Source organism: Cyprinodon tularosa, unplaced genomic scaffold (assembly GCF_016077235.1).
Source record: "Cyprinodon tularosa strain WSP-4 unplaced genomic scaffold, ASM1607723v1 ctg567, whole genome shotgun sequence".
Classification (NCBI taxonomy): domain Eukaryota; kingdom Metazoa; phylum Chordata; class Actinopteri; order Cyprinodontiformes; family Cyprinodontidae; genus Cyprinodon; species Cyprinodon tularosa.
The window spans coordinates 307523-319544 of record NW_024039304.1 but is presented as its reverse complement, the minus strand read 5'-3'; the positions used below and the strand labels follow the sequence as shown (position 1 = coordinate 319544).

General features: G+C 39.9%; 1 protein-coding gene across 2 annotated transcripts in view; it reads right to left on the bottom strand.

Annotated features, from left to right (window-relative positions):
- Positions 1 to 406: 406 nt before the first annotated feature.
- The window catches only part of gak (cyclin G associated kinase), a 33326-nt gene continuing 21710 nt past the window's right edge, over positions 407 to 12022 (bottom strand). For both annotated transcript variants that reach the window (XM_038305834.1, XM_038305835.1), the window contains 18 exons: positions 10705 to 10754; positions 10389 to 10537; positions 10114 to 10236; positions 8173 to 8306; positions 7847 to 8041; positions 7039 to 7156; positions 6806 to 6885; positions 6455 to 6648; positions 4465 to 4626; positions 4080 to 4240; positions 3742 to 4003; positions 3469 to 3663; positions 3027 to 3164; positions 2856 to 2942; positions 2461 to 2736; positions 2209 to 2357; positions 652 to 828; positions 407 to 573 (listed from right to left, as the gene is read on the bottom strand). In XM_038305834.1, coding sequence (XP_038161762.1) covers positions 472 to 573; positions 652 to 828; positions 2209 to 2357; positions 2461 to 2736; positions 2856 to 2942; positions 3027 to 3164; positions 3469 to 3663; positions 3742 to 4003; positions 4080 to 4240; positions 4465 to 4626; positions 6455 to 6648; positions 6806 to 6885; positions 7039 to 7156; positions 7847 to 8041; positions 8173 to 8306; positions 10114 to 10236; positions 10389 to 10537; positions 10705 to 10754 — 2752 coding nt within the window. In that variant the 3' untranslated portion in view covers positions 407 to 471. The remainder of the gene's footprint in view (positions 574 to 651; positions 829 to 2208; positions 2358 to 2460; positions 2737 to 2855; positions 2943 to 3026; positions 3165 to 3468; positions 3664 to 3741; positions 4004 to 4079; positions 4241 to 4464; positions 4627 to 6454; positions 6649 to 6805; positions 6886 to 7038; positions 7157 to 7846; positions 8042 to 8172; positions 8307 to 10113; positions 10237 to 10388; positions 10538 to 10704; positions 10755 to 12022) is intronic.

Here is a 12022-nt window from a genome sequence, read left to right as displayed (position 1 = left end):
GTGAATTATAAGACTGGCTGCAAATGTGCAAAGCACTTTTTTTTCTGACAGATATAAACCAAACTTTTTTTCCCCCCCTCAAGTGTTAATCCCTCAAATCAATTTTTTATAAGGCTTTTAGCCTAATTTTTATCTACTCCTCCATCCGAATGTTTGCAGCACCACTCAGGCAGTCACACAGGTAGGCGGAGCTTAAAACCCCCCCTGCAATGTTTATTAAACTCTCTGCAAGAACAAGAGTCGGAATATTTTTTCATTACAGTGAGAGGTGAGGTCTTTTCTAAAGCTGGGGAAACACCAGCGAGTAAAGAAGGAAGTTGTAGAGAGGACACCTCTCAGAGGCTCAGTGGCCTTAATGGCCCAATGTGGGCTCTGCCCTGTCTATTCTGGCCCGCTCAAACACTTGTTTGGTTGGGCCAAATCCAGTCCAGTGCGGTCCGGTCTGGTTTGGTAGTGGTCAAGGCCAGGGTTTTAGAAGAGAGCTTTGGATCCTTGGTTTTCAAACTCTGACCAGGCGTCGTTCAGCTCCATGAAGATCATCTTAGCGTACTGTTCGTAAGGCTGACCTGTAGCCTGCATGGTCAAACACAATATTAACAACTGATAATCTCAGCACTGGACTCTAAGACATGCAGGATTGTGAAGCTGTACCTTATCTGGATGGACGACCAACGCAGCCTTTCTGTAGTATTTCTTCACCTGGTCAGGTGTCACAAGGTCAGCCATGCCCACAGGCTTCCAGCGAGTTTCCCCCTCCCACAGAACTGTATGCAGAGTTGAAAGCAGTGCTCTTATGTTCCGCTCCTTCCCCTCGATCCACTCAAGAAGCTAAGTAGTAATGAGGAAACAAAATGTAGAATGTGTACGGTCAGTGTGGTCTAAATGTCCTCATACTCCTCTGGATTTAAAGGAGAAGTTCGGTTTTTAACACTTTTAGCCCATTTTCTGTAGTGTCCAGGATGAAATCGAATGATCAACACCAAAATTTTGACAATTGGTCCTGTCTCTGCTTTTTGGCTCATTTAGAATCCACCCCTGGCTGCTTTAGAATGGCTTCCATAGAGCATGTCCGATAATGTACTTAAAACAACCTTAAACGTTCTTTTTTTTAAATATGCTACTCACCGGGTCGTCAGCGCTGTTCAATGATGTTCCAAAAAAAGTTACGTGAAGAAAAAACGTTCCTGTAGTGTTTTATTTAGCATTTTGTAAATCCCATTGAGTTCTGTTGGAATAGTCAATATTCCCCTGCCACCGGAAACGGAAATGGGGCCTGTTTACACAGTTGTAGTCTTTTCGCTTCACTCTGTGTACTCCGACGTCGAGGTGCTAACGTCTCTGTTAAACACTTTAAAAAACTCTGAAAATGGAATACGAAAGGTGGATTCTTGATTCTCGACGTCGGAGTACACAGAGTGAAGCGAAAAGACTACAACTGTTTAAACAGGCCCCATTTCCGTTTCCGGTGGCAGCGGAATATTGACTATTCCTACAGAACTCAATGGGATTTACAAAATGCTAAATAAAACACTACAGGAACGTTTTTTCTTTACGAAACTTTTTTTGGAACATCATTGAACAGCGCTGACGACCCGGTGAGTAGCATATTTAAAAAAAAGAACGTTTAAGGTTGTTTTAAGGACATTATCGGACATGCTCTGTGGAAGCCATTCTAAAGCAGCCAGGGGTGGATTCTAAATGAGCCAAAAAGCAGAGACAGGACCAATTGTCAAAATTTTGGTGTCGATCATTCGATTTCATCCTGGACACTACAGAAAATGGGCTAAAAGTGTTAAAAACCGAACTTCTCCTTTAACATTTCATGAAACCAATGAACACCAGAAGTCGCCAAATTATTAAAAGTGCATCCAAGTGTAAATTTTGCTGCTCTGGCAAAGCCAGTTTTCTTTTTTTTTTAAAGCTTTAGTGAACATAAAAATAAAAAAATCCTGTTATGTTACTGTTATCTGGCTGAGCTGAGAATCTTGGGGCAAAGACTCATTTCTGTAGATGTGTGAAGCTGGTAGAGATTTACCATCAACAAAAATGAGGGAAAGTAAAGATTCATTACTAATCCCTCCACATCCATGAACATGTTTAAGATTTGGCTCTTGCAAGATACTGTAAGCTTTTGATGTGAGCTGTATGCTTTTCATTTTTCATAAAAATTAACACCATGTGGGTTTTTGTGGGTCATGTCTGAGGTACCTGCAATTTAAGGGGATCCATGTCCTTTGCAATCTCCTGCTTCCTCATTTCAGCGATGGTCCTTGGTCCCCTTTTATCAGGCTTGGATGCAAAACCCTGAGTGGACAGGAGTTCCTCAAAATCATCCTCTTTCACCTTTGGTTTGGGGCCTAGGGTAAAACAATGACAAAGTTTAGATCTAAAATCAACTTAAACAAAGTATGTTTGAAATAAAAATACTCAAATCCGTTCTCTACATTAAGATCATCTTACCAAATCCAGGCCCGCGGACTCCCCTCTCCTCCCTCCCACCGATGACACTAGAGAAATTAAGGTTGTAGTTGGGTTTAGAGGGCTGAGTGGCTGCAGGCTGAGATGCTGAAGCTCCTTTAGGGGTTGATCCAGGTCCAGACATCCAAGGTTTGGTCTGAGCAGATGCAGGACGTCCAGACTTCCAGGCCTGGGTTTGAGGCTTCGCGGAGGAAGGGGTGGTGGAAGATGGAGTCTTTGTGCTAAAAGAAGCCCCTGAAAAGTTACAGCTTGAAGAGCCTACAAGAAAAAAAAATACATTTTCTCTATTAATTTAAACAGTTCAAGTGGATATTTTTTAAATGATAAGGTCAGTTCTTATAAATCAGCATGCTGCAAGGTAGTAGGAGGAAATATACCTGGTAAGTTGGAGCTCAGGGTTCCAAGGTCTGCAAAAGGATCGAATGTCTGAGACTTGGCCTTCGACATGGACGACGTACCAGTGGCTGCAAAAGCAAAGAAAATACAGCAGGTCAAAGATGACATGTTGGAAAAAATACAAATTAATTAATGGGAGGTTTCTGACCCACCTGTGTTTGTAAAACTGGGTTTGTTGGTGGTGTTACTGAGGCCGGCTGTGGTACGAGCAGCCCAGCTGTCCCACCCACTCAGCAGGTCCGGCTGGCTGGCCGAGGACGTCATCTTAGGGACATCTTTTGCTATCCTGTCTGTGAAGACAAAGTGACTCCGGTTCAGCAACTTAGCAAGATGCAGTTGCCTATTTATTTGAGTCTGCATCTAAGTAGAACAGATTTCACATTTTGACATGTACACTTCACAAACACCAGTTTATCCCAGTGCGATCTTATGTGATAAAAAGAAAACAAAACATTGCTTAACTTATGAACAAATACAAATCCTTCTGTTTCACAGTTTTGCACCAATTTATGGATAATTAATGGATTGACTATGCAATGCGACAACATGGGACCAAACAAAGAAAAGGGGGTAGACAGCTGATAGGAGACTTACTAAGGTTAAAAAGGCTGGTGTTTGATGCAGGCGTGGTGGTACTATTAGCTGAGCTGAATCCGCTGGTTGCTGAACTATCAGAGCCCAACAAGTCTCCAAACAGGTCGGCCCCTGAAGCCTGGCGTGAAGAGCCGATGCTGGAACCAACACCGGAGCCGGGTCCCATCCCGAATGGGTCAAACAGGTCGCCCATGGCTACAGTACATTAAGAATCACATAACATTTATATCATACGTAAACGCTTTGAGAGCATGTGTAACTCCCAGTCCTCACGTTTTGAATCAGGTGTGGCTCCACTGGTGGCCTCACTGAAGAACAGGTCTTCCTGCACTACTCTGGTCTGACCAGCAGGGGGTGCAAACAAGTCGTTGAGAAGATCACTGTTGCTGGAGGCAGCTTTCAATCCTGCCTGCCCCCCTTGATTAGAGGCACCAGAGGAGACTGAAGACATGTCAGGAGGTTGAGGGTCCGAATTCAAGCCAAGGAGGTCAGCTGTGTCGCTACGAGTAGATTCCTGGGGTGCAGGGGAGGGTGTCTGGTGGGAAAAATAAGATAAAATAGTCAAAATAGTCTACTTCAGCATAAGGACATAATTATTATATTTGACCCACCTGAAAATCAGCATCTAACAGTTGTTCACTGTGGTCGAGGGATAAAGCTTCCCCACTGGGAGCAGAGTAAGACTCTCCCTCTGATTGATCACTAAAATCTTCCTGATCATTCAGGGATCCTCCTCCTATGCTGTCTGTAGCATCCCGAGGACTCTGAGCATCTATTTTTACAAGGGGAAAATCATAGCAAATGTAATAAGCTTTAAGTGTCAAAGTACATTGAATTCAAGGAAAAGGTTTGGTTATATAACATTTGAAATGTGTAATCATTTAGACAAAGACATGAAAAGCTTAAAGTTCTTCTTTAAAACAAAAATAAGACATAATATTAACATTGGCTACAACTTTAGATAATTTTAAAGAGAATATAATAAAGAAAATGTACCTTCCCAATCTAGAGTCTGAAAGAAGTTGCTAGGGTTACCATCGCTGCTGTCAGGGGTTTCCGATTCAGTTGTGTTGGGGCCATCTGGTGTCTGAGCTGGTGGAAGCGACTCTGACTCATAAAAAGCAGAAGATCCAGGCTGGCGAGGGAGCTCAGGTTTACCTGTGGTTATTAGACAAAGAAATGAAACTGGTTTTACATGTGCAATTTGGTGCTTCTCTCTGTGAAAGTCTGATTTCATTTCATCTCGCAAAATTTTTTTTGACAATATTTGTTTGAAAATGAAAAAAAATATATACATTGGCACTATATGAACACAGAGAGAATTAAAGAAGCTGGTTTTTTTTTTTACTTTGAAGATACAGATACGCGAAAAACAGCACTTAGGTCCCGGTGGTTCTGAGTTCAACTCCCAGAGACTGCCACTCTGGGTCCCTGAGTAAGACCCTAAACCCAACACTGCTCCCTGTGCGCTGCACAATGGCAGCCTACTGCTCTCCAAGGGGATGGGTTAATGCAGAGGTAAATTTCTCCGGTGTGAGATCAATAAAGTTCAATTATTTTTATTATATTAAATGTAAAAAAAATTGTCATTTAACTCATACAGAATGCATTCATTACATAAAGGGACTTTTGTCACTGAAGAGCGTGATTTAAGAAGCTGAGCGTTTAGTATCCAAGCACATTCAGAAGAGAAGTGTAAAAGGAAAATGTGCTGAGAGTATTCATGAGCAAAATCCGGTAAAGTGTTTGGGGACTGTAAGGCTGGAGTCAACACACCAAGAACCAGTAGACACAGACGGATACTAGGCATGGTCTATATACATCTAGCCTGACCTAAGGAAGAAAAGAACAAAACTGTTACCCAATGATCAAAAGTCCTATTTCCAGATCAAAGTAAAGTCTGCATTTCATTTGGAAATCAAGATGCCGTGTTATCTGCTGAAGTCCAGCTAACGCAGCAATCTACCAGGCAATTTTAGAGCATGCATGCCTCCTGTTACTGGCAAGTTTTATGAAGATGCTGATTTCATTGCCTAGTAGGACTTAGCACTGGCTGCCCATAGGTTCCATCATCTGGTTCAAGGACCGTGATGTTACTGTGCTCGACTGGCTAGCAAAGCAATCTGGGCTCTTATTACCCCTCAGCAGAGCCACAGACTAATCCCATCCATGCCACACTGCAATCATGCAGCCATTTATGCAAAAAGAGGCTCATCAAAGTTAAAGTGCATAAAATGAACATCATTCTATTAGCACTCCTTATTCAGCTTCAACCATAAACGAAGCATTTTGCATCTAGATCAGAAAGTTTGTTTAATCTGTCCAGAGAAGCTTCTTCCACATGTTGACGATTTCTCCAATCGTTACTTATGGCTAAATTAAAGGAAGTATAAAACACCGTCTTTCAACAATTTCCTTTTTTTGGGGGGGATACAGGATATTTGATAAGGGTGAGTAATGGTTGTCCTTTTAACTGGTTCTACCACCGGAATAGTGACTCACACCCACTTCCTCAGGAGTACCAGAGCCCTATTGGCTGCTGCTCAGGTTAAGGCTTCTCTTGCGTGCTCTCTCTGTTTAGGTGGACAGCCATGTCTTTGTAGGCTTGCAGCTGTAACTTACTTGTTTGATCACAGATTCAACTCTGGGATGTTCAAAGGGTTTACAGAGCAGCCTTTGGATTAGACCTGGGATATTAGCTGTAATGTAATCATTACTTGACCAAATGCAATTTTCAAATCCCAGAGGTGCTCAGTTTTGATCAGATTACATTTAAAAAGAGTACAATAGCCCTTTAGGTGTCAGTAATACACTAAAAAAGGGTTTCTCACCGCACAGAATGGAAAATAGCTGCAGCTAGAATGTAGATCAATACATGGGAAAAAAGTTGGCACTTAACCACTCAACAATAGACTCTTATGAATAAACTGAATTAATTTGCAAGTCACCTCAAACACCATAAGCTAATCAAATTCAATAAACCTACCAAATTTGCTCAGGATTTCCTGCTGCTCATCGCGAGACGAGAAGAGTATTTTTGGGTTTAGCCCCTTGGTTTGGAAGCCCTCCCATGGTGGGGTCTTGGTGATGGGTCTGTCTCTAGGTTCCACCTCAATGTCCAAATTAACCTGGAACAAGTCTGGGTATTTTTCCTGAATGTCACAGGCGTCCAAATCATACCTGACAGGAAAAAAAAACCCAGATACATAAGAGAGAAAAAAGGAAAGATAATAGAAAAACATCTTAAAGTCTCTCCTGCAAATATCTAGTATTTATTATTTAAGCATCATTATTATTCCAGTTTGCCATTGTATTTGTTGGCTGACAGTATACCTACTTTGCAAACTTGACAGTAGTTGCATTTCTTGGGATAAAACCTGTATGAAACTGGATCTGGAACATTTTCATTGAAGCCATCTGAAAAAAAAAGGAGAAATGAGAGTCTCTGAAATCCTTTTGCAAAGGAATTTTCACCTAGATATCAAAGCGCTGTCTAAATTAAAGAGCACAGTTACTGTTCCTCAAATAAAATAAAAACAAAGACGGAGGAACATGTGGTAGTTTCTGTACCTTTGCCTGGAGACGGCCACCCAGTGTAGACCTTGCGTGATAGATCACCACCAGTACATCTCCCTGAACTGTAACATTGAGGGGAATCTCTGCTCTGCCATCTTCCATCTTAAAATCCCTGAAAATAAAGAGAGATAAAGTATCTGCATATTAAAGATATGTTTTTAACACTGCTAAACCCACTGATCACTGTTTATTCACTGGATTGCTGATAGGCCTATGGTAGTACATGGTGCTGTGAAGTCACCAGCCGCCATATTGGTACTCCCTAGTTAGACCTGTCGGAATGTAAACAATATTTGCGCTACAGCATCGAACAACAATGATGTTCTCATTTTCAGGGGGGCTTAAGACTTTTAAAATAAAGATAAAGTCATCACTTTGACACACACTTGCTGTTTCATAGCATCAGTAGATTACTGTAATTTATGGTAAAAAATAGGCACATCACATTGCGTAATCAGTATGAAGTCTGTAAATCATGTAATATAACATATTATACAACTTATCACAACAAAACTAGAGTCTTAATGGAGCATAATACTGTAGTCAGATTTTAATAATATTACACACACTCTCTGATGATGTGCCAAAAATGCTAAATTAATGATGTACATGTAATATATATGTATTGATTACATTTTTATGGTAATTACATTACAGAATTTTTTTTATGGCACGACTCAGTGAGAATAAGGAGTACCAATATAGCGGCAGGTGACTTTAGTTTCTTCGGCCTATCAACAATCTAGTCAATAAATGCAGATCAGTGGTTAAACAGGACAAAAACCTTCCAGGACAAACATACTTCATCCGGTCATACTCCTGCGAGGTGGTGAGGACCCTCTCGTCTCCGACATAGACCTCACAGAACGGCCTACACCCGTTGCGCTGCTTGTTGAACAGTGGCACTGGAGTCATGATGATGGAATGAATGACTACTGGTTTGCAATGGGGGATTATGGGCTCTTCTGCCATCATGTCGCACATATACTCAATGTACCTGAGAATGAAAAGCAACACTTAGAGGACAGCATTTTCCTGTGAAATGGCATATTTCATTCTATAAAACTAAACAATTTAAGAGCAAACCCACAAATCGAAGTCAACATTTCGCTCAAACTGGGTTTCTACCTCTTGTGTGAAGGAGAAATTCCTGGAGGGCAGCGCTTCATGGAGAACATGTAGACTGCAGCCTCAGCTGTGGTGAAAAGGCGACAGAAACATAGGAAGGAGCAAACTGCCACTGCTGATGCAGCACGACCATCCTACAGAGAAAAAAAACAAAAACAAATAAAATTAACATAAATTAAAAAAAAACCTGCAGCTGGCTCAGCATTGTTACATATAATATACAGAAATCAAATCTTTGATGAGTTTAGTCACGTGGATAATTAGGGATGTGGATCTCAGTGGATTAAAGGAAGATGGAGATGTGACTACAACCTGATTCATTAACATGCTAAGGCAAATTCCCATTAAACATGATATTACTTATAGGGATGTAACGATAACAAAATCTCACAGTACAATACAATTTCGATATTGACCTCACGGTAAAATATTTATTGCGATATTGTGGAAAAGCTCACAGTACTGTTAAATAGCTCACGATAGTGTTTGTGATTATAGCAAAAAAAATACTTTTAAAAATATTTTTTTCTGCTTTTGCCAGTCAACAGGCAATTTATTGTTGTATTTATGGCTCATTACAACATAAAACGCTGATCACATAGTGCTTTTGAAGTGCAAGTTGTAGTCAGGAACATCAATATTCTATTGATTCTTCTGTGCAATGTTCAAGTTAAGAAGCAACCAGAACAATTGTAAACAATAGGGAATTCCCTTTAAGTGCAAACAAAATATCAAGTTAAGTCAGGTTTAAATGTGCAAGGCAAGTAAAAGCAGCCTTTTAAAACTGGTATATAGGAACAGAACTTCAACTTAAATAAAATAGTCAGTCAAAAAGCCTTAAAAAAAAAAAAAACACTGACCTATCGCAGTTTGCTGTGGCAGTGCTTGCATATAGTCCATTGTCTGTCCACCACCTTCTCTCCTTTTGCGTTTTTTGACACGGCGAAACCGAAATGTTTCCAGACATCTGACTTAAAAGCTGCAGGGGCTGGCACAATCTCAACTTCGGGGTTGTTGTTTTCATCCTAACAACTATCGCTGTCGGCCATGCTAGCTTGCTTTGAGCTTGTGTGGACAGCGTGCAATCCGGTTGCAATCTTATTGGCTTAAGAGCGGTTGGTATAACGACGCAGCGCAAAGGATCATGTTATATGAAGTTAACAATGATTTGTTCCGCGGGACTGTGTTTAATCCTCTTGCTTTTTAACGGAGACCTGTCCTTTTATTATTGTAACCCAACCACGACGATATCGAGACACGTTTACCACCGCGATAGCGCGATAATGTCAATATCATTACATCCCTAATTACTTACGCCTTTTGTTTTGCATTCAAGGTTGAGAAACATACAAGCTGCTGTGATCTTTATTGTGCAAATCTGATAGAGACTAATGTTTTAGCAAGTCTTGATCTGTATAAGAACATGAAAAAAAAAAAACATTAACACTAAAGCTACAACATCAAATTTTAGATTTATCTGATAATTATAGGACTATAAAGTTAAGATAATTGCAGTTATACACACACTAATGAAAACACATGTTATCTTATAAATTGTGTTATTTAAAACCAGCTGAGTTAAACTAGGGTATTTTATCTCAACTCAGTTTTAATAGGTATAATTTCCAGTAATGATTTATCAGATTGTTTTATCAGGTCTGTAATTAAACCGCTGACATGGGTTACACCATGTTCTTATTTTTGTTAAAACGGCTCCAAATGTACATAGATTTAAGTGATTTTAAGGTTGCTGTTTTTTTTTTTTTTTTTGTTTACACAATTTTCTTAAAATTCTTTCTCGATGTCTTAGTTGCTATAATTAAAAGACAGAACAATAGTGAAACATATTTGGATACAGCAGAAGCTCAGATCTGATTTAAAGAATAAAACGTCAATCTTTCCCCTAATTTGTGAGGGTAAATGTTGGACTCGCCTACTTACCAGACAGTGTACTATACAGATGTTCCTCTGGTCCTGTTTGAGCCACTGATGCATGTTCCTGCATACGCTGTAGAGACTGCGAAGGTTGGGGGCACGGCGCACCTGCCAGTTACACTCTGAAACCTGGAAAGAGGAGACAAAGAGTGAAATGAGCAGACAAATGGAAAAACAAACCCTACAAATACAGCCGTAATTGTCCGATCAAACATCTACAATCATTTAGGACCATCAGGTCACATTAAAACACCCCTGAACCAATTATGCAGGTTTCTTACCCTGTTGTGGAAACGAGAAGGCCTGTATGATCGTCTGGAGAGGTTGTAAACAGCGTAATGGCCGGCATGCCGTGAATCCAGGAAAAGACGGACTTCCTCAATGTTGTTCTTGATTGCAGATTCCACCCCTTCTGCTGGGAAAGACATCACTGCAAACACAAAAAAACTCATTAAAATTTTGAATAAAGAAATACTGCTCTGTCTTAATGTAAAACACTTTAACTAAATGGCATCCAGCTGAGGTTATAAACGGTATGATAACAGAACACAATCGCTTTTGTAAAACACATCAAAAAGTTAAATAGCAATTATCTACCTGCTATTCTGGAGGTGATGTAAGAAATGTCCAAGTCTCCTTTCGCATAGCTGCAAAGACAAAAAATTTGACTTACAAAAATGAAGAGTACATAAGAGAGGACTGGTCTGTATAGGGAAATGATTTCTGATATTAAAGCCAAATTGCTTGACTGATGCCAACAATAATGAAATCAATCATTTAGCAGCTCACCTAACCAATGACAAACAAAAATTTATCCAAAGCCAGAAGCAAAATCAACTGTTTTGCAAAAAACAAAACATTACCCCAGTTTTTAAGCCCTCCCAACAAATTAAAGCAGCTTTGATTTGTACAATTTCTCCTTCATGTTTATAGAAAATTTTCAGGGCTCTGTCATTATTTTCCTGAGAATTTATATACCAAACAAACAGAGAAAAGCGTTTTCTATTACATAAAACACCAGACTAAAAGACAGTTTTACAAAAACACAGCAACACAATAAAAGCTTAATGATTTGGAAATAAAAGGTAATGGAGTTGTCTATTCCGGCTAGAATGAATATGACGCTACGAGGACACAGAGGGGATGCCGGTTAAAGGACACATGGACATGAAACGTTTGCTTAGTTAGCAAAGGAGTCAAAGAAACCTTTAGTTGCAGTTTCTCCATTTGCTCATTCAACCAGAAAACATTCATGATCTATGGACACTGAGTTACATCCCGATTTTGCACTTGGGTGGAAAGTAAATTTAACAATCTTGTTAAATTTGATAAAAGATCTATCAATGACAGACATTCCTCCCAATTACTAATTTCTACATCTTTGAATTCCCATGTTTATCAATACCTCTTTATACTTTCTTCTTAAAGACACAGTGCAGACTTTGTGACCTAAAGAGCTGATGCATACAAGTTATTTTAAATGATTCCCCCGGTCAATATTTATGGAGGTTGATCGGTCTCAATTTTCACAAATACACATATGTGATTCATATATGCACAGGACATGATCCACACATGCACAGCACGATTCACACAACCACAAAAAAAATCCACACACACAGCTGGAGTCACGCAGGCACATAAGATCCACACATGCAGAGAACAAGATTCGCCAAGGTATTTCTGGTCCATAAAGAGTTATAAATTAATTGACTAAGTACCGGTGGTCTTTAAACTTTACTAAATTTGTGTGTGGATTTTTTAGGCTGCCCTGACGTAGCCTGACGTAGTCCTACTCAATTCTAGTCAGAATATGAGTCTGATACTGCTCCATAGAGCTGTGATTATAGGGGCGTGTTTCGAACGAACCAGGAAAAAAAAATGCCTCTGCACTCAATTGGATAGACCTACAACC